Below are 22,416 nucleotides of genomic sequence, written 5' to 3' on the forward strand. Positions count from 1 at the left end.
GTTTAAAATATTCCTACCCCCGGAGTTACACACAATGTTTTTGAACATAAACAAAAATATTGAGTTATAATAGTATTATAGTCGGTATTTTCAAAGTAAAACTGCACGAGTTGCAGTCGCTGCGAGCACTTGAGCCTGAGGAAGGACCCCCGAAGGGCCCGAAACATGTCGCTAATAGCGACTACAAATTCAAGTGAGTGAAACCGTTGTCATCTAAACAGTTTAAAATATGTCTCACAAAAGTTTAATATCGATTGTGGAGTCCGCACATTGATCAGCTATGTGACCGCCTGTCATCCGCTTGCTTCGCCTTGGGCAGACTCCGCCCCAGTCTAAACATTAATAATATTAAGAAAGCTTATTACGGTTACTTTCATTCAATACTAGCATACGGAGTCGACCTATGGGGCGACGCTGCGGACCGACTAAGGCCATTCAAACTCCAAAAACGAGCGATTCGGCGTATATCTGGGGTCCCATGGGACCACCCACCCCAGGAACTATTCAAACAAACAGGAATTCTTACCCTGCCGTGTCTATACATCTTCGAAGTGGCAAAATACGAAAGACGCAACATAACACAGTTTCCGACTCGTGGTAACGCCCGAGGTGCGAGTTCCAGGAGGCCTATTGAACTTTATCCACCCAAGACGCGACTTGCCAAGTCCAGAAAGTGTATACATACGGTAGGGCCTAAAGTATATAACAAAATACAGCTGGAGTTGAAACAAACCACCAGCGACCAATGTTTCAATAAAAAACTTAAATCTGAACTGGTGTCTGACGCATACTACTCAATTGATGCCTTTTTCGAGACCCAACACTGTACCAAGTAGATAAAAGTATATACATACCTACATATTAACTTATAAAAATAAACAACTGCTAGTTCGCTGGCTCAGCCTTGCCTGCCCAACTATGTAAATACAATAATTAATTATAAGACTTAGCATTAAGCACTGTATGTACCTGACGTGTAAAATTATATTTTTATCAATAAAGAATTGAAATTGATTAAAGTAAAACTCCGTTATACCTTGACTTCTTAGTTAGAGGATATACCTAACCAAATGGAGTAGTAGACGGCCGGCCGCACAGGCTTTAGGTTAGTTTTCGCTCATGTCGTCTCAGATATGGGTGAATATGGTATCCATGCATTCAGTGTAATGCCCTGAACACAAATATGAGATGACAAGCGCGAAAGTGGTGGGGGTAGTTGCTGTGACGTCATAAAGTCGGCAGTACAAACTTTTTTTTTCTTTTAAATATACCATGTGGGGTACCAAATGAAAGGGCTTTGTGAGTAGATCACAAATATATAACATACTGTAACATTTTAACTACTTGGTCAAACAAATTATTAGAAAAATTTCAAATATTTCATAATCCACAGTTGACTTTCAAGTGCTCTAAATTGAAAATGGCTGAATAGATTAGGCCAAAATACATACCAAGTGACTGTGTATATTCTCTATATAATGATAAAAAATAATTAACCAGATATATCAAAAAATAAAAAAAGTACATCAAGTTGAAAAACAGTATAATTTTCTGTAACATTAAACTGCAAATGTTATTAAAACAAACAAAAAACCCGACTGAAAAAAATTCAAAAATTTCATAATCCACAGTTGACTTTCAATTCAAGTGCTCTAAATTGAAAATGGCTGAATAGATTAGGCCAAAATACATACCAAGTGACTGTGTATATTCTCTATATAATGATAAAAAATAATTAACCAGATATATCAAAAAATAAAAAAAGTACATCAAGTTGAAAAACAGTATAATTTTCTGTAACATTAAACTGCAACTGTTATTAAAACAAACAAAAAGCCCGACTGTTAACATATATTTTTGAAATGGTATTTTCACTAGCTTTCATTTGGTACCCATATTGCTATAGTAAGAAAAAAAAACAATCCCCCCACCCTTTTTTCATTAGTGGGAGCTATTTTCAAAATTTATATAGCCTATGTCACTACCACAATTCTGACGAATTCAACCACACCTTATACAGGGTGGTCCAAACCTTGACGTCCAAAAATTTTTTTTAGATTCCTCTAGTCGTGGGCTATCAGAATATACCCCATGTATATTAGCCGATTTTTTGTAGTTTTCGAGTTATGAATTTTTGAAGTTTTTTTTGGTGAACATTTTGGGGGTGAAGTAATTTACTCATAAAAAAAAACTATTAGATTTTTTAAGATGTTTCTTCTTGTAACATACTCCTTGATAAATGACGTAATTATTAAAAAAAAATCAGCGTCCTCACGTTGATACAAGTTGTAAAAAAACATGACAGAAATATTTTTTTTACGCTTAGGCATGTCAAGCTTAGATTTTGAGCTTAAATAAAAAAAAATACAAGCTGTTACAAGGACTTTGGCTGATTTTAAAAACTGATAGACCCTAAGTGTTTTACAAAAAGGTAAAAAAAAGTGACACTTAATAGTCGAAATTTGACAGAATCGGCACTCAAAGGAGCTGAGGTCGAAAGTTCCCAAATTAGTGAATCACAAAAAAATACGGTTTTATTATTCCTAACTTTAATAAAACACAGAAATGACCATGATGCATCAATGTTGTGACATGCGATAAGCGAATCATCATTTGGGTAAGCTTAATCATTATCTTAACTGGACCGGTGTCGCGGCGGGTTGTTATCTACAAAGGGTTCATTTTTACCTGCTCCCACCCCGCCGACTACTGTCTCCATACACACTATTGTTTAATAAGTTCACCTCTTTACACACCCACACACACACCCACCCACCCACACACCCACTCACACACAAACCCACACACACACACACACACACACACACACACACGCATTAAAGTGTGTGTGTGTGTGTGCGTGCGTGTGGGTGGGTGTGCGTGTGCGTGCGTGTGTGTGTGGGTGGGTATGCGTGTGCGTGTGTGCGCGCGCGCGCGCGTGTGTGTGTGTGTGTGTGTGTGTGTGTGTGTGTGTGTGTGGGTTTGTGTGTGGGTGGGTGTGTGGGTGGGTGGGTGTGTATGTGGGTGTGTAAAGAGGTGAACTTATTAAACAATAGTGTGTATGGAGACAGTAGTCGGCGGGGTGGGAGCAGGTAAAAATGAACCCTTTGTAGATAACAACCCGCCGCGACACCGGTCCAGTTAAGATAATGATTAAGCTTACCCAAATGATGATTCGCTTATCGCATGTCACAACATTGATGCATCGTGGTCATTTCTGTGTTTTATTAAAGTTAGGAATAATAAAACCGTATTTTTTTGTGATTCACTAATTTGGGAACTTTCGACCTCAGCTCCTTTGATTGCCGATTCTGTCAAATTTCGACTATTAAGTGTCACTTTTTTTTACCTTTTTGTAAAACACTTAGGGTCTATCAGTTTTTAAAATCAGCCAAAGTCCTTGTAACAGCTTGTATTTTTTTTTATTTAAGCTCAAAATCTAAGCTTGACATGCCTAAGCGTAAAAAAAATATTTCTGTCATGTTTTTTTACAACTTGTATCAACGTGAGGCCGCTGATTTTTTTTTTAATAATTACGTCATTTATCAAGGAGTATGTTACAAGAAGAAACATCTTAAAAAATCTAATAGTTTTATTTTATGAGTAAATTACTTCACCCCCAAAATTTTCACCAAAAAAAACTTCAAAAATTCATAACATGAAAACTACAAATAATCGGCTAATATACATGGGGTATATTCTGATAGCCCACGACTAGAGGAATCTAAAAAAAAATGTTGGACGTCAAGGTTTGGACCACCCTGTATAACAAAAAACAACCGTCCAGCCGTTTGGGCTGTAGGGGGTGCCAAATAAAAGGACACATATACACACTCATATACATACCCACGCTCGAAAAACATTATCCTCCTTCTGAGCCCGTACCATGAGTCACTGACAGACTGACAGTGTCAAAACTGACATTTACGCTATCGAGAACGTAATTTACTTTCTATACATCTCGTTTGCACTAATATGCGACTACGAGCGAGAAAGTAAATTACGTTGACGACGGCGTTTATGTCAGAGGGCCTACCGCGAACCACGTTCGACGTGTTGCCTCCCTGTCACACTTACGTACGAATTTACAAGTGCGACAGAGATGCAACACGTCGAACGTGGTTCGCGGTAGGCCATCTGTGCCAAACTGATGGTAGCCGTACTGATGCAGTCGAGGAAAAACACTATTTTATACTAATTTGTTACTGGAAACGTACTTTTAAATACTAACGTTTATAATTCAGTATTATTGATTATTTTTAAAAATATTTAATTTGATTAATGTATAGCCGTTATTAAAAATATTATTACTCAATTTTCAATTGTGGCTGAATGCCGAATAGGTCTGTGCCTTCGATAGAGGAGGAGGATGAGTGTTGGTGGGTCCGCGGCCGGCTACAGAGCGCCTACCGCGAACCACGTTCGACGTGTTGCCTCTCTGTCGCACTTGTAAATTCGTACGTAAGTGTGACAGGGAGGTAACACGTCGAACGTGGTTTGCGGTAGGCCCTCAGAGCTGTGTCACAGCGGGGTTGCAAAATGCATCGCGTCTATTTAAAAATACAATGATACATAAAAATATTTTATTTCAATTATGTTGACAATATCTATTAGACAAAACTTATACATCTCTGTCTAATTAAATAAATAGTTAACACTAATTAGGTATTATTGTTAAAAATTGCTCTTAAAATTAATCAAACACGCATGAAATAGATAAAATAGTAAAAAACAATGACTTAATAATTGTGGTAACTTTATGATGACTGTTATTACACTAGGTACATTATCTGACTGAATTGTTGTTGCCTTAGGAAATTGTAACTAAAGAAAAGTAATATCAACATTTGTTAAAAATGTACGGAAGTATTTATGTATCCAGAAGGTTGTGAACTTGTGAGCCGTCGGTCGATCGCACGAGTGCAGCAGAGATTAGCGAGGTGTTCAAATGAGCACTACCTATACAGTGTGTGGCCTACAACACGGGCGAAAAATTAAAACGTAGATTCTACTCCTCAAACAAAACAATGTTTGTTCAGCGACTTTTAAAAATAACTTGTGGTTTGTATTTTAAAACACTTTAAAATTTATTCGAACACGCAATGTATTACGAAATTGATTATGCCTGTATGGTGACAAGACTGACGGGCAATGTCAATTAGACGGAATTTAAAGTAGATTGAAAATATTATTTAGTTTGTTTGAAAAAGGGACAATTTTAAGACTACATAATTTCAAAAAGTTGTCGAACAAAAGTTTTATTGTTTGAGGAGTAGAATCTACGTTTTAATTATTCGCCCGTGTTGTAGGCCACACACTGTATTGTTAGGGACTAAGAACCTTGCGGATATATTTTGACTACCTCATCTTCGCTACTTTCTGCTGCAGACTTAACAAGATTATACAATTTCAACCAAGATCGCGACTAAGACCATTTTGAATTAGGTATATAGGGGTACATCAAGTATTGTGGCGCAATATATACATATATCACTAGTACATAGTATAAAACAAAGTCGCTTCCCGCTGTCTGTCTGTCGTCTGTCTGTATGCTTAGATCTTTAAAACTACGCAACGGATTTTGATGCGGTTTTTTTTAATAGATAGATTCAAGAGGAAGGTTTATGTATAATTTGCTAACCCGTGCGAAGCCGGGGCAGGTCGCTAGTATATATATATATATATATGTTTCACCTCACCAGGCTGCCTTAGCACGCTGGCGCAGCTGTACTCTCTCTAATTCATACAGAAGCTAGACCACGCTCATTTTTTTTTATATATGTAGTGGCATAAGTAGCTTTTATTATGTAGAGTAGAGGGAAAAGTAGCATTATCGTAAAGGAATATCATGAGGGTTAAGTGCAAAGAAGTTGTGCGTAGCTAAGGCAGGCGTGGCTCACTCCGCGATTTCGTCGCTTTGCTACAGGTAGCTAAAAGTACATCCGTTCCGGCGCCAATTTTGGGGAAAGCCATAAGCCGAGCGTGGCGCTGTCGCCACCTAGCGGCCATATCTGTGCTGATCGTAATAGACGCATTTTGTTAGAGAGTGAGTCTTCTGTACTTAGTACTATTATTTATTCTGAGGCTAAGGGCCTGTAATTAGTTTTAAGTAAATTGATTCAGTTTCAGTTTCTATTTAGGTTATATGCATGGGGGGAGTGTGTTGGCGTATGCTATAAACTTACCTACATGTACATGAATTAAACAGGTACAATAAATAAATAAATACAACACATGACTATTCAAATACACAGGACTTACATGGTTAATTTTCGTTACCGGTCCTGATATTTAAGCCGAACCATGATATTTAAGCGGTTCTTTTATTTAAATAATTTGTAATTATAGTACTATCTACTGAAAATACAACCATATTACAATAAATGCGCTTCTGTGAGTTTTCGCTGAATATATTCCATCATAGCTTTAATTTTTTGTCCAGCGTTTTTTGATAATCTTCACTTGCTTCCTGTTACAATGCCACAATTTTATTTTTATAAGCTGTTTTATGCTCATTAGAATGTCATCTTGCCAAAAACATACTTTTAGATACTCTTTTCTACTTGAAGTAGTCGAGAAGACTTTCGACTCCCAAGCACTGAAAGTCGTTTTTATATGAGATGTTTTTTTTAAGTCAAATTCACTAAATTTAAAACACCTCAAAACTATCTCAATCTGATACAATTAAAAAAGTTTTAACTATTGTGAAAAAATAATGTAATGAGGTATAATTTGACTTGTGTAATTAAAAATAATAAAATGTTTTTAATAGGAGAATTTGGCAAAGACTGTCAGAAGACCGTGTATCAAAACATATATGTGGAATATACAGGGTGACATTTGAGTCGTGATCAGTAGTCTGTTTTTCTAACTCCATAAACAACGAGCAATTTAATAATGCCCCTACTCTTACTAAAATCAGAGAAGTAAAATAAATGACAAAAAATAAACAAACAAATAAAAAAATCTTGTCTGATTTTAGTAAGAGTAGGGGCATTAAATTGCTCGTTGTTTATGGAGTTAGTAAAACATATTACTGATCACGACTCAAATGTCACCCTGTATAATAAGTCATAGACAACCTAATGTTAAATTATGTTTGTAATTTGATTATGTAGTTTAATAACCACAAATTATTTAAAAAAGTGCTGCTTGATAATGCACACACATTTAAAAGATTTATCATATCATGCATGCCCGGATTTTGTCCTGTACAGTCTTTATGTAACAAGACAATCAAATTATTTAATAAAAATATATTGAATCGTTTGAATTAAATGATTTGGAGTCGCTCAAGTTTGAGTTACACGTTGCTTGGGACGCTGCTGACTGAGTGCACGTCAACGTATATTTAACTTATTTCCTTAGGTACCTTACGTGTGCACAGAAAATCTAAAATAATTTCTAGTATCAAAACTATAATTCCTACTACACAAAGTGTGACCAGCCCAAGATTTATTGAAATTCTCGCCAATAATTTGTGTAATATTTCAGTACCCAGACTCTAACTTGTCTTATTTGTTTACACATTTACCTATATATATAATAAAAAATTATAGTATCGGTAACATATCGACATACCGTATTATTTTAGAAAATATTGAAGAAAAGCTAATCCTTCCTTTCTTCGGCTGGTATGAAGTCCATCGAGGCGGAATTAATACAGAAACGTTTCTTGGTGGGCGCCGGCCCGTCATCGAACACGTGCCCCAGGTGAGCGGAGCACTTGGAGCATCGCACCTCGGTTCGCACCAAACCTGGCCGTGTTAAAACTAGTAATATATTCGCTCCAACTTTAATTCCGTAAGCACAATCCGTTCACCCACATCACCATTTATTTACACAGATACAGATTTTAACCATTGCGTGATGCCATGAGCACATAATCCGAAATGATTTGCAGAGTTGATGTCGTGAATTTGCAGGCGCGTTGTCGCAGCGTCGCAGGAGTCAGCCAACCGACGGCCGTCCGGGCAGCGGGCGGGGCGGGGCGGGGCAGACGCCGGGCGGGGCGGGGTAGCGGGAGCAGGCGGGGGACCGGTATTATGCAGTGCCGATTTCATGCATTCCAACATTCATGAGATGAGATGCGTTTAATAGCGAGTGAACGTAAACATAATAATCATATACATAGTAAATTAGTGTGTGTGTGATTCGCAATTTAAATAGAAAATGGTCATGTGATGTAGTAACAGAAATTATTAGGAAGTCGAGAAGAGAGAAGACAAAAAAGAAAGATAAGTGAGCAATGCTCGGGTTAGTACGGGCGACGCATAATGGAATAAAGATTATACGTAACGACGAAAAAGCATAAGAAGACAGTCAAATTATAATTACCAATTTGGGACGACTTACGTTTGCGTTGGGTTCAGGATTGTGTCGGAAGGTGTTCAAGGGGTACGGGAAGACAGACAGAAAAAAAGACAAAAATATATTAGCACCAAAACTCCACGTTCCCGTCACCAAAATGTACTTGTTGAAATATGTATATGATAAATATATACATAAGTACCGTATAGTGCAAAAAAAAGAATAAAGGGTTGTCCTGGAGGAGGGGCGAGAAACGAAAATCGACTGTTTGCCTCTCTATCGCCCTTTCGTATTCAAGCGATAGAGGCAAATAGACGAAGCGATTCTTGGTTAGGTATATAACCAGCCCTAAACCTGTCTGACATAGGCACAGACGTTCAACAAGTTGCTAACGTATCAGTACAGCACGTGTTCAGAAAAGGGGTTAGGCCGCTAGTTTAGCCGTCCAAATGTGATAATGAAAGTTACCGCGAAAATAACATGTTGATATGATACCGATACCCCGCAGCAAACCAGAGCTAAAATAAGTTGTAGGCAAAAATTTCATTTTTTGGTACAACAGTACTTTTCTAACTACAGGCAACTAATACCCATTGAGACAATTCGAAAAGCCCCAAACACAATTAGGTTGCGTTGTATCAACATAGAGTTCCTATGGCCACCTCCTGTCTCCAACATTAGATCAGCTCGGTTGCATACTATTGACCATAGTATTGTTGACCATAGTATTGCATTGTCACCCGATTTACATAATTATTATGTAGGATGCACATTTTCAGCTCAATCGGAAATCGGGTCAAATTTAGCTTCCATGATTTAACCCACACATACATTATGTACATACATAAATACTAACAGAACTAAACGTATACATAAGAACTTTTGTACTAAATAGAAGGACTTATTCCACTTAAGTCAGCTGCCACTTAGTTCAGAATATCTATTTTCATAGGTTTATCAAAATTTATGAATTCCATAAACCTAGGTCAGAAAATTAAAACGGCGGACGTAAGTGGAATGTTTCTCCGGTCACTGTTTAATACCAATTTCATCGGCTCCAGTCGGAACAGAATAACAAGTAATAACAACGTCCTAAATCATGTAGTTATTGCTAAGATCAAAATTAAATAAAAATAAAGTAAGTATATAATGTATGTAGGTACTTATACCTACGATACATTCGATTGTAGAGGTACAGTTCATACATCTTATCTTAAAACTCTGATATCGGACAACGGGACAGAATAACAACCCAAAAAAGTGTATCTTCAAAATGATTTGAACATAATCTCATCTATCAAAAGATTAATATGGAGGCTATCATCTGCCCGCGAGTTGGTCTATATACCTACTCGTTAATGGCGAGTTCAATAGTGTTTTCACAACTATCTGTGCGCCAATTTGTGTCTCAAAGTCAGCCGTTGTGCATTAGTGTCATCTTTGTTTAGATAAATGGTAGGTAGGTAATCTGAATTTTATTGAAGTTAAAACTTATGTTGAATATGTACATATAATAGTTACTAAACGCCTACACCTGTCAGTTGATCAAAAGAGCAGCGAAAACCCCTGAACATGTTGCGATGACAAGATTATTACATTATTTACAAACAATCGCTTATCACGCGAATAACCCCTACCCCATTTTGAACCCGTGCTGTAGTTACGTACATATAGGCAGGCTCACGAGTACTTACTTACTTACGGGTAGTCCAATCAATTTGCTTAGACTTATACTCATATTATCCAAGATTAATTAGAAAGAGTCAAACAGACAGTTGCGGAAATATGTTTTATTTACGTGGCTCCATGCCTTTTCAACATGATATTATTAGGTAGGTATGTATATGTATAAATAAATCAAACTGCTATCCGCTTGCTCTTCATAATTCCGGATATCAGTGAGTATACACGATTAGCATTATAGCAGGTTGTAATAGTATTAAGCCAGGTTGGTAATTAAATATTAGTAGCTAGATGGGGGCAATAGGTGATGTTGGCATTTGTCCGTCTGTCTAGCCTGTCTACAGCTGCACTACAATTATTAAAATATGTTTAGTTCTGTCGTATGGTTTTGTGAGAAGTTAAAATTGAATATTATCAAAAATTAAAAGTGCTAGAAACTGGTTTGCAGCTGATATAATATGATTTTACACGAATATGTTTTTTCTTTTAACATATTATGAATTACCGAGCAGTGGCGGCGCGTCAAGAATATTCGTAGTTAAACCGAAGCGGGAGCTATCTTAATAAGTAATAATTGATGAGCTTACTAACCTCAAGGGTGGGAATCAAGTGCTATGGGAAACTCGCCACTGTTACCTAGACTAATTAGGATTAGTATACAACAACTCTGTATACTTATCATGAATATAGATGTTTTAACAGGTAGAATAAATATATTATTTGAATGTGTGAAATGTAAGAAGATATTAAGAAGCAAACTTAAAATACGTGTGAACATGATACCTGTAGTTTATATATATTTGCATAGCCAATGCCAGATATAAAAAAGCAGATTTAAATCCAACAACTAAGGTCAACCGAGGTAATTGCGTCTCTTGTGGTAAATGCGTCATTTGAAGATATCTTCGAAACGCAACATATTATAACTATTATAGCCGTCTGCATTAAAAGTTCAGTGATCACACTTCAAACAGAGAGGGTTCCAATAGTTCTAAAATGTTCCGTTTAGAAGAAATCTTTAAAAGACGCATTTACTCAAGTGACGCATTTAACTCGGCTGACCTTGTATCATTTATTTTGTCAGTGTGAACAGATTTTGCTAGCAATTCATTTTATACAAAATATTAAATTAGGTGTTTAACATGTAGGGACTTATTCAGCAACATTTGTTATTACCAGAGATCGGACAGATTGGCGTCATTGCTCACAATAATGTGGACATGACTCCAAATTTGATTAATAACTAATCATTTATTTAATTTTTTACCTGAGCTTTAATTTTGATTCCTAATCAATGAATAACACAAAAATATCTTATAAAGTAAATTTATTAAAAAAAAATCTGTATGTTTTCCAAACTTTTCTGTAGGTACTTACTCATTCTTTTATATCAAAAATTTATTTAAGTGCTATTTATTGACTAGGGAACAAAATTAAATCTCAGGTAAAAAAATAATTAGATGATTAATTATTTAATCAAATTTTGAGTCATGTCCACATTATTGCGAGCAATGACGCCAATCTGTCCGATCTCTGGTTATAGCCCGAGCAAGGTACGGTCGGCTAGTATGGCGCAATGGAAATAATTAGTAATAGCTGAACTTTTAGATGTAAGGGACAGATAATAAATCTAGTGATTACGTCGACACATAATCCAAATAGAAATATTACATTAAGATATTTAAAAAAAATGTAAAAATATAAAAATTCACAGAAAATTTGTAAAAAATATTAATAACTTTTTTTAAATTTATACACATAGAGAAATATTTGCTTTATAACATTCAGCATGAATCACACAAAACATAATTATGTATCCTACATTTAAAGTAAGTAACCTACGGTTTTTATTGAATTCAGTATATTCCCGTCCCAAAAATGGTAATAGGCTATTTTTTCTCTCATTATTTCCAAATTATAATAAGTACAAGCGTTGCAATTTAATCTTACACTAAATAATACCGTATGGTGGGTTTTATGGGGTTATGAATTAATTGCCTGGTTAAAAATGGTAATAGATCAATATCATATGGGATTTTCATTATGAGTTCTCTGTCGTCGAATACTGTAAAAATCGCCTTGTAATATGATGCGTAACACAAAAAACCATCAAAAAACGTTATCGTTGCTTTAAAGTTGCCGCGCACGAGCCAGCGAGCTAACGCGATTGGTCGTTGCATGGAGCGGGGCGACGGAACGGAACGATGACACTTCCATCGCCCCAAGCGCGAATATTTAAAAAAGTATCGTGGTAGTGCAGTTATAATAAACTACCTAAAACCTTAATCTTAATATGGGGCATTATTTATGAAAAGGGACCTTATTGTCGATGGCGCTTACGCCGCACAGCGTCGCGCGGCATTGTATTTACATCGGAGCATCGTTAATAATGGCGTAACCGCCATCGACAATAACGTCCCTTTTCATAGATAACATCACATATATTTACTCGCTCAAGACATATGTACCAGTGAACGCAAAAAACATGGAAGACTAGATTGGAACAAATTATCAGCTTTAAACTGGGCAAGAGTGCTGTTAATAAGAAAGTAAATTTTATGTAATTGCAGACTTTCCGTCTTACTGAAAGTCCGGGCTATACACAAACGCGAAAATAAAATTTTCTATAGGATGTCAACTCTTCGCGCCTACATGTTTTAATTTTGCCGCCCTTTTTCTACTGTCAACTGTAGACATGTGTAAGTAATGCTCGTAATAATCTCTTCAAAAATCATTCATTACGCGAGCGCGCGTCCGCCAACCACCGGCCGAAGTGCGCATAATGTATTCAATTCCACATAGATTGACGCGCCGATATGAATGATCAGTTCAAGTCTACTCACAGCGCGTAATGTGTAATACAGCTTGTGATAGTGTCATGTTTATTCGCCCGCCAGGTAGTCACGCCATCATTGTGTTGTTATTTCGCTCGCACTCGCACTCAGTGCTCGCTCGCTCTCGCTCTGCGATGCTTTCGGCTATCTTCGGAACAATTCGGATCGCTCCGCGTGGCCGATCGCCGCGGTTGCATTTAAGTTGTCGAAAATTTATCACTAATACCTATTTTTACGAATATGATTTTCTTCATCTGCAATAGATTTAAAACTCTAATAAAGCTCCTGTAAAGCTTATAATGTTTTTTTTTTAATAATACGAGAAGGACTCGGCCAAATCAAGTATTTTGTTTGAGATTTTGAATTTGACGAAAACAAAACCATTTTTTATTATCGTTGTGAAATGAAATGTTAGATTGTTTGATTAACTTTCGCGGTTCGCGGCAGCCGGCAAACTAAGTAAGAGTTAACACTACTTAATACTTGTTTATCCTTTAATTTAATTGTGAATTAGTGCGTACCTAGACTGAGTTTAGTAGTGGTAGTAGTAGAGATTACATTAATTAATGATTTATAAGAATTACCAAAAAATCTTTCACATAGTGTGATAGCGGTGACAAAACGTAACGTGTAATAAATCAGTTCGGATTTAAGTGATTTTTCAATGATTATTTTAAAAAAATGAATGATGACTGCTGATATTTTTAAATAAAATATTTCAAAATGAATTGGCACAATTTACTAATTTGCATACCTAGCACTTGAAATATATAGTTTGAGATCCAACTACAAAGTATTCAAGTAGGTAGTTTACGTATAGATTTCAATAAGGGACCGGACAGCTATCAAGCAATATGAATGAATGAATGATGCTTTATTCGAAACACACATACACAACAACACTAAAATAGGCTTAAATCTAGGTAAATTAGTAGGTAAGTAACAGTGCTGCGAGGCCTGCGAGGGGTTCCAGAAAAGGATAACACTCGGCAAATGAGTTGTGTTACGACGCTGATTTTCAGTGTACCCATTGACACTTAAAACAAACACAAAACAACACAGAACATAAAAACAAAACCGAAGCAGAATACAACAGAATGTGCAGTTGACACGGTAATTTATTTACCAAAGACCGGGACATGTTTATTTATAAATATTTGGACAATACATAAATATATACAGGGTGGATTTTCTTTTTGGGTCAGTGAGGGCAGCTACCAGATCCCGTGCTGCGACAAGAAAACGGTCTTAGAAGACCTTCCCTCGATTTCAAATTAATGAAGATTGGCTTTTACAGATTTTGGAAAAAACATACAGGGTGCGGGAAAAAGGTAAGTTTTAACAAACTTTTTTTTGATGCCAATCGGTCCCATTCCTATTAAGGATCAAAAGCTTGTATGGAACCAAAAAAAAATTCCGGCTAGAAAAGCCACAAATCGAGGAAAACTTTTCCCATACAATTTGTATGAAAATGATAACTTTTAATTTTTCACATGCTATTTTTGTATGCCAATCGATTCCATTCCTATCCAGTATCAATAGTTTCTTTGGGGTCAACTTACGGTAGGTAATGTACTAAAAAGCCACAAATTAAATATATCTTTTCCATACATTTACTATGGACAAAACGTGAAATTTAATTCATATTTTTCTATCTGGCCAATCAGTCGTTACTCGTTACATTTAAGGACTATAAAGACATTGCTGTAGGACTGATGGAAGAGATAGAAAATAGTGAATTAAATTTCACATTATCTCCATAGTAAATGTATGGAAAAAGTTTTTATTAATTTGTGGCTTTTTAGTACATTACCGTAAGTTGACCCCAAAGAAACTATTGATACTAGATAGGAATAGAATCGATTGGCATACAAAAATAGCATGAAAAATAAGTTTTCATTTTCATACAAATTGTATGGCAAAAGTTTACCTCTGTTTGTGGCTTTTCTAGCCGGAATTTTTTCAGTTTATCGCAAACATACATACACACAAACAGACGTTTTTATTTTATTGTTCGGCCATAGCTATAATTAAAATATATCAAATTGTGTAAAAAGAAATCCATAATGTCAATAAGTCTCTAGGAAGGGAAATAGGACTAGGTATATGTTTGTGTGGAAAATCGATCGTCCTCTATCCTCTTAATGTATGCTAGATATCTCATACTATTGTCACTGTGACAAGGTACAAAATGGGTCATAAATTAAAATTTTCGACTGTATGTTAACCACACCACAGTGACGCCCGTCGTCCACTATCGTCTTAAACCTGTCCGAAATACCTTTCCGCAATGATAAACGCTTTATAGCTAATGGCTCCTCTACACGATGGGCCAGCGCCGGCCACTCCAAGGGACGCAGCCATGCGGTAGAATGAGATACCAATATCACTTGCTCCCTCTAACGCATAAATGCGTCCCTTGGAGTGGCCGGCGTTGGGCCATCGTGTAGAGGAGCCATAATAAGGCCTTGTATTTCGTAGTATTTGAGATACTGTCTACAATTGAATCCGTCATAACGGTGCGTACGATAGTAGACAGACGCACTTGGCCGGTTTTTTTAAGAACATTGTCAATCGTTTCAGGTGTCAACCAGTGTAGTCAGTTATGTTGTTTTTGTAAACATCCCTTCAATTACATATCAAGTGAATTAGAACATGGCAGCCATATATACGTATCTCAATTCTTTTGCCGCATATCAACGTCAATGACCGTCGTAAGTCAACGACCACGCATATTCTTAATATCGAACTTGGCTCTCATTTCACATTTTTGAAGTGAAAACTTCTTTAGCGGCGCTGTGCACTTTTTGAGGTGGGGAAAAAATGTTAAACTAGCGAGAGATGACGTGACCGTAAGACGATCACGTGACCTGATCGAAAAACTGTTACATGTAATAATACTGATTTAAACTTTCACGATTTTTACACATTATTAAATTGTACTACGGGACTCAATCGCGTATCTAAGTTTTAAGATTTACCTCCGACGTTTCGAGGACGGCGTTGTCTCCGTGGTCTCGGAGAACGTCAGAGGTAAATCTCAAAACTTAGATAGGCGATTAAGTCCCGTTGTACAATTTAATAATGTTACAGAGTTTTCCTCTAATGATTTAAATGTCATCTAGTGAGTTTCGCTCTATCTGGTATTAATATAACTCGAGTACTAACAGTGACGTGCTTAGGGATTTCAAGTAATGCGACGAAATAACGCTAGATGGCGTTAACCTCAATTATACATAGTGCATTTTGCACTAGTCATTGAGTTTTCACTTCTGCCGGCACTCCCTGAGTGCAACCCGTTGTTTTTTGTTTTTGTTGGAATGTCATTACTTTTTGTACAGAAATTATTAGTTCAACATCATCTTGTACAAATTTCAACTTGCTAGGCCATCTGGATATGAGTTATTTTTTTGATGTTAGGTTAGTCAGTCAGTGAAAAAAATCCAGATTTTAGGTATTTGTATCTTAATAACCGATTGAGTTATATTCATAAAAATAGTTAGCATTAAAGGTTTTAAGAAATCAACAAAATTTCATATACATAATGTTTATGTTTAATAGACTTTGAGGTACGTAGGGGCATAGAGAAAAAAACACATAGAGTGCTCACTCCATACATCAGTTTTAGTACCAAAAAGACTATTAGCATCTAGCATCGAGTAGCGGAACTATCAGTACTGCTACATCTATTGTCAAGTAGCAGTACTGATAGTTCCGCTACTCGATGCTAGATGTAGACACTGAAATTAATAGTCTGAACTGATGTATGGAGTGAGCACTCTTGTCTTACTTATTTCTCTATGGTAGGGGTCAAAAGCGGCTCCATGTAATACAACATAGGGCAGCTGCGTCGCCAGTTCTCTTCTTTTGAACTTAGCTTAACACTTGGTGTGCGTGTCTAGATAATGTATCATACCTATATCCACACATAGTGCCCTAGAAATTTTGAGTTTCACTCGGCAGCTGCTCTTCTTTCGTACTTTGAAACCCTCGCAAGTCTCGCAACTCTCAATGTTCCATTATTTAAAGCACCCGCTATGCTCGTGGTTTAAACACCTCCCTTGTTAATCACGTAATTGTTTTAGCCTCTTTTAAACCAAAACAATTTCCAACTACTTGAATTGCCCATAAATAATCAAAAATTGAAGATCTACCACGAGCATCGAAAATCCAAGTTTCGTTATCTGTCTGTCAAATATACAAGTGACATAGATAACGACATTTCGCGATAAGCCCTATGTTTACAAAACAGGCCAAGTGCACGTACATAATTATCTAGATGCCTAATGGACGTCCGTTTGTCAAAACTTTAGTTGTGTGCTTGTTTGCGACTACAGTAATATAATAACAAATAACATTTATTTTAACATACATGGTTAAAATAAAATTCTTATCTGCCATGCACGTTTTTTATTCCTACAAAAATAATGAAGTCTGCAATTTGCAGAAGGATCTCGTACTATAATAGAAAATTTGTTGTGTTGGTTAACGTTCTTATTTTATACTTATCACGGAACTTAGGAACGTAGACTATGAATAGAAATAAATCAATATAATGCGTTTCTTGAAATATAAAGTCTGTCGAGCCATTTCCGTCAGTAGAAAAAAACGGCAAATTTAAAAATGTAGGCGCCAAGAGTTATTGTCTCATAGAAAATTTGTATTTCGCGCCTTTTTCTACTGACAAAGTTGTTGGATAGACTATAATATAAATTCCTAGAGTGGGCTTACACACACTTCGCTGTGACAGAATGTGAAAGTGTCACCAAAAGTGTCAAATGACTACGATAATAAGTATTCCTTTTATAATGCCACTCCACACTATACCATTCTGAAATTAAATAAGAACGATAGTCAGGCGCAATTTTTATTTTTGCAGTGGTTCATAATCGACGTAGGTATATAATTACGAATATAATTTGAACATCAACCAATATTAGAATAATATTGGAAATTATATCAGTTATTTTTAATTAGCTATCATTCACGCGCGCGTTCATTTCGCTCAGACTTGGCCGCACAAGTATTTGGTGCGAGCGAGACGCCCGCGCACGTCACTTGTAGGTACATACCTATATACCTACTGTCCACGCGTCCTTGGCACGAACTCCCGCCACCGCCCGCATCAAAACTGTCCCCGCGCGCCGCAAGGAAATTTAATCTTTAGCATTTGCGCAAAGAGTTCAAATTTGGTGGTGTCATTTAGCGAATTTGTTAAAATGCACTTATTTATTACTTTGACCATATTTCTGTGTGATTATGTAATTGATATCACTTTGAACGTTATCAGAACAAAGTCTGCAAGAAATTATATCTATAACCATTTTTTCTAGCATGTTTAAGGCGTAAATATATATACAAGTAATACAAATATTATTTATGTACGATTTTCGGATAAATAGCTTAATGAGGTAGTTTTATGGCAATTCAATCAAAGACGTAGTTATTACTATTTTTATCTATCAACTTACGACGTATATCCGTAAGGCCCCGCCATTTATTGAATTAGTTATTTTCCGTGTAAATATTTTGACTGATTCCATTGTCGACTCATTATATATATTATATTTGTCACGTTTACAAAATAAAAATGCTATTACTATTTTTAACAAACAAGATCGGCTCTTTTTTTTACTATTTTTTTTACCTACTTCCGGAGAGAAAGTTTGTTGGATTCGAAAATAAAGTATCTTAAAATGATCTAAACGGGAATATAAAAAAAAATGCCTATTACTAATTAATGTTTAGCGCAACCGTTCCTTGCTCGGGCTATTATTACAATTAGGGGTGAAATCACATCTGTCAGCATCGAGCCGCATTTTATATATGAGAAATCGCTCGTTAGTATGAAGATGAGTACGCATCGGAAAGCTGTAAGCATGCGTACGCATCTTCATACTAACGAGCAATTTCTCATATATAAAATGCGGCTCGATGCTGACAGATGTGATTCCACCCTAGTTGCTTACCAGTTTTTTTTTTAATTTAGCTGCCAATCGTGTGGAAAAATCTTAAATAATTGTACCCAAAAACTGTTGATGAAAATTTGGTTTGATTCTGTTATAAATAACCTAATGGAGAAATAAACTAGACCTCAAAATATATTATTATTATCTTATATCGCCAGGTGACGACCAAAACTCACTAATTGCAAAAAATAATTAAACAAAAATCAGCCTTGTTTTGGTACTACATACCATTCACTTAATATAATATGGCTCTGAACTTGTGGTACTAATTATTAGTGAGTTTCGGCTGTCTCCTGACGATGTAATCATTGATGGTCAGAATTTTCGTGACAAGACTAACTGTGGCGAGTTCTTTCTTATCAACACAAAAAAAGCACAATATTAGGCTTCAAAATCGAATTTTAGTATGTAACACTTATTCTGTAAGTGTTACACAATAAGTCTTAGTGTGTCATCTATTTACACTCAAGGTCTTAAATATTTACATGGATAAATCGCCGAAAATATTTTATTGCGTAGACGTAATCCTTTGACTTTTGCTACCTGTGACTATGTCTACACTACCTTGATGCCATTTTGTTTAAAGTAAATATCCTATCAGAGCCTCACTCAAAAACATATACAGTGTGGAAAGATAAGTCGGGCCCTGGAGGGAAACTACCTTAAATCCTTAAGCTGGCTCATTTTACTTAAAGGAGACATTCCTTTATTTTTAAAAAGAAACAAAACTGCATTCAAAGATTTTCTAAACCTCGCTTGCCTCGCCCGGGACTCGAACCGACTAAAAATTCCAAAAAATAAAAACTAGCAATTTTATTCTACTAGTCGATACAGTTAATGTTAATGATAACATTTCTCCAGAAACATTAGGTCTTAAACTCGTCTGTCGTACAAAAAATCCATAAAATGTAATATTTAGTACTCAAGATTTTTTTAGACAAGCCAAATTGAAGAAAAAAAGAAAAATACTTTGAATGCAGTTTTGTTTCTTTTTAATAATAAAGGAATTTCTCCATTAGCTTAAGGATTTAAGGTAATTTCCCTCCAAGGCCAGACTTATCTTTCCACACTGTATATGAAAGGACTGTTAGGGTAAGATGAAAACATGTGATGCAGATATACTTTTAGCCTTACCTGTTTTCAACTTACCCAGTGCAACTCATATTGGCAAATTTTTATAAAAATATTCATTAAGTACTCTATGTTTTATCATGTATTGATTTTTATGTGATTAATAATATACTATATCAACATGTATATCACAAGTTGATAAGTGAGAACTTTCTGTGAAAGCTTGAAAATGCAAAAAAAAACTGGGACCTGATAGTCAACCTATTAAAAAAAATAGGTACATTGCAGTGACACAATTTACAGATAGCATTGTTCTAAGGTATTTATACATACATATCTACTAATTGTAACATTAGTTCAATAGTTTACATAATAATAGAAAACATCTATTGTTTCTATTGTTTTGTGTGCTTGCATTAAGGCTACAAAATATGATTTAATTATAATGCATTTGTTCTATTTCTCAATGCTTCCAGCACACTATATTATAAATTGAAAATGTTCAACTTAGCTATAAATGTTGCATTGTTGGGTTTTTGCCCTTAGGGCATAATTGATTGTACATGGGTGATATCAAAGCTATTTTAGATACCTAGTAAATATAAATATAGTTTACTGATTTTCAAAAAATTATTACATACTATTTTTACATCTCACTCAAAAATAGAACGATAAGATTAGCATATGGATCAGACATATAATTGGGATTGAGTAGGTAAAACACATAATTAATAAAGCTCTGTTTAAAATGCAATGCAAAATGTGTTGCAATAGTTTTTTTTTCCAGTTGGTCATTAATAATTACGGTGATATGATTCAAATTGGAATCCGGTTATACAATGAGTTCTCCTGGCATTGGCTGTGACATTGAACATAATGTTCTGCTTGAATAGACATAGTACAAAGCTAGTAGGTATTAGGGTATGGTACAATGAAATTTATGATACAGATGAGTATTAGTTACATTCAATTCCCAAGCAATTTAATTATTTGAAATGATTCGTAATCAAAACATACCTGCACTTGTATCCTGGTGCAAAGTGACTTTATCTTTAGCTAGGCAATCATTGAATGCCGGCCAGCCACAACCAGAGTCAAACTTGGTTTTAGAACTAAACAAGTCCTGTCTGCAGACTATACACACATACATTCCTTCTTCGTAAAATTTATTGTAGCACCCTAAAATTAAACAGTGTGTGATTAAACATAGAAACGTATGTTTCATACATAACACGTATTGACAGTGTTTTATTTACCTGTATATGGTCGTTCGGTTCCAGCTTCTTGAGTGACATGGTATTGCAGTGGCGTTAAACGCTTTTTCAAGGCTTCTTTATCTTCCATTGCTCTCCACACTAACGCTGTAAATACGGAACTAAACTGTAGAAGAGCGTTTAGTTTGGCGTTCTGCCAAACTGACGCGACGAGGTTATTTCGTACTACAGTCAAAGTCACAACTCACACCGCTGGCGGAAGAGGCCCTGGGTAGCGATACATACCTGTTGTAAAAGGATGTCTTAGCTTTATTGGTATCACTTTATTATTTAGTTGCTGCCGCAATACTTGTCTGGACGCAATAAATGGCCTGAGTAGAATGCGCATAACTCACTTCGTCTAATTCATGAATATTGTTATGCAACAAATGCTTTTAAAAAGCGATAAGATAACGTTGCCTTTATAATAGTCATCAAGCAGTTCAAGCACTGGAAATAGATTAGGGGTAGATACTAAAAAGATGAGATGATGGAAATTATCCGAATTATCGTGTGGTCGCCAAAGGTGGTAGCGTTCTTAAATATAAATTCATTTGGTATTTTTATTGACAGCTGTTTTTTTCTTTGGGGTTTTAAAGTGATAACACACTATCGCACCGCATCGCGACCTTAAAAGCGATTTAGACTCTCGCGTGAGCCACGAGACGAGCCGCGAGCCGAGCCACGAGACGAGAGTGTAAGCGCTGGGCTCGTGGCTCGTCTGGCGGCTCGGCTCGCGCTCGCCTGGCTCGCGTGGAGGAGCGGTTTTATGGGCACGAGCCAAAGGGGCTCGCGCGGGACGCGCGCTTGCGTTCACACTTGCGTTCGGCTTGTTATTCGGTTATAAACCTTATGCCGTGCTGTTAGTGTTTAAAATAGATTAGCTCGACGAGCTTACGAGCCTCGAGCCACGGGACGAGCCACAAGCCGAGCCACGAGGCGAGAGTGTAATCAGTAGCTCGACGGGCTTACGCGCTCGAGGCGAGCCACGAGACGCGCCGCGAGCCAAGCCGCGAGCTGAGAGTCTAAATTGGCTATTAGAACGTCGCACCCATAAGTAAGAGCGAGAAAGGGATATCTGTTTCTCGCTCTCACTTATGGGTGGTACAAGCGACACCATAGATGGTAGGATTCTGTAGACGAGCTATACGCGTGCGCCCGTGAGGGACAGAAGGAACATAAATTTCCTGACAACATAACAAAAACAACTTACGTAATTTGGTTGGGTTATTATACTTGGTCAACCAGATCTTGACAGTAGAAAAAGGCGGCAAATTTGAAAAATGTAGGCGCGAA

The 22,416-nt window shown here is 36.4% G+C and overlaps 1 protein-coding gene across 4 annotated transcripts; it reads right to left on the reverse strand.

Annotated features, from left to right (window-relative positions):
• Positions 1–7,559: 7,559 nt before the first annotated feature.
• Positions 7,560–21,553, reverse strand: LOC134661393 (methionine-R-sulfoxide reductase B1). 4 transcript variants are annotated; one of them, XM_063517461.1, is made up of 5 exons: positions 21,367–21,553; positions 21,124–21,228; positions 20,885–21,046; positions 8,338–8,350; positions 7,564–7,757 (listed from the first exon to the last, which is right to left on the reverse strand). In XM_063517461.1, exons 1-5 carry the CDS (start codon positions 21,467–21,469, stop codon positions 7,694–7,696), a joined length of 447 nt encoding a protein of 148 aa, XP_063373531.1. In that variant the 5' UTR covers positions 21,470–21,553; the 3' UTR covers positions 7,564–7,693. The 4 variants fall into 4 exon arrangements, with proteins under 4 accessions (XP_063373530.1, XP_063373529.1, XP_063373532.1 ...); XM_063517460.1 differs by lacking the exon at positions 8,338–8,350 and having other exon boundaries at positions 7,560–7,757; positions 21,367–21,552; XM_063517459.1 differs by lacking the exon at positions 8,338–8,350 and having other exon boundaries at positions 7,560–7,793; positions 21,367–21,552.
• Positions 21,554–22,416: the final 863 nt, after the last annotated feature.

The sequence above is a fragment of the Cydia amplana genome, chromosome Z (genome assembly GCF_948474715.1).
Source record: "Cydia amplana chromosome Z, ilCydAmpl1.1, whole genome shotgun sequence".
In the NCBI taxonomy this organism is placed as follows: domain Eukaryota; kingdom Metazoa; phylum Arthropoda; class Insecta; order Lepidoptera; family Tortricidae; genus Cydia; species Cydia amplana.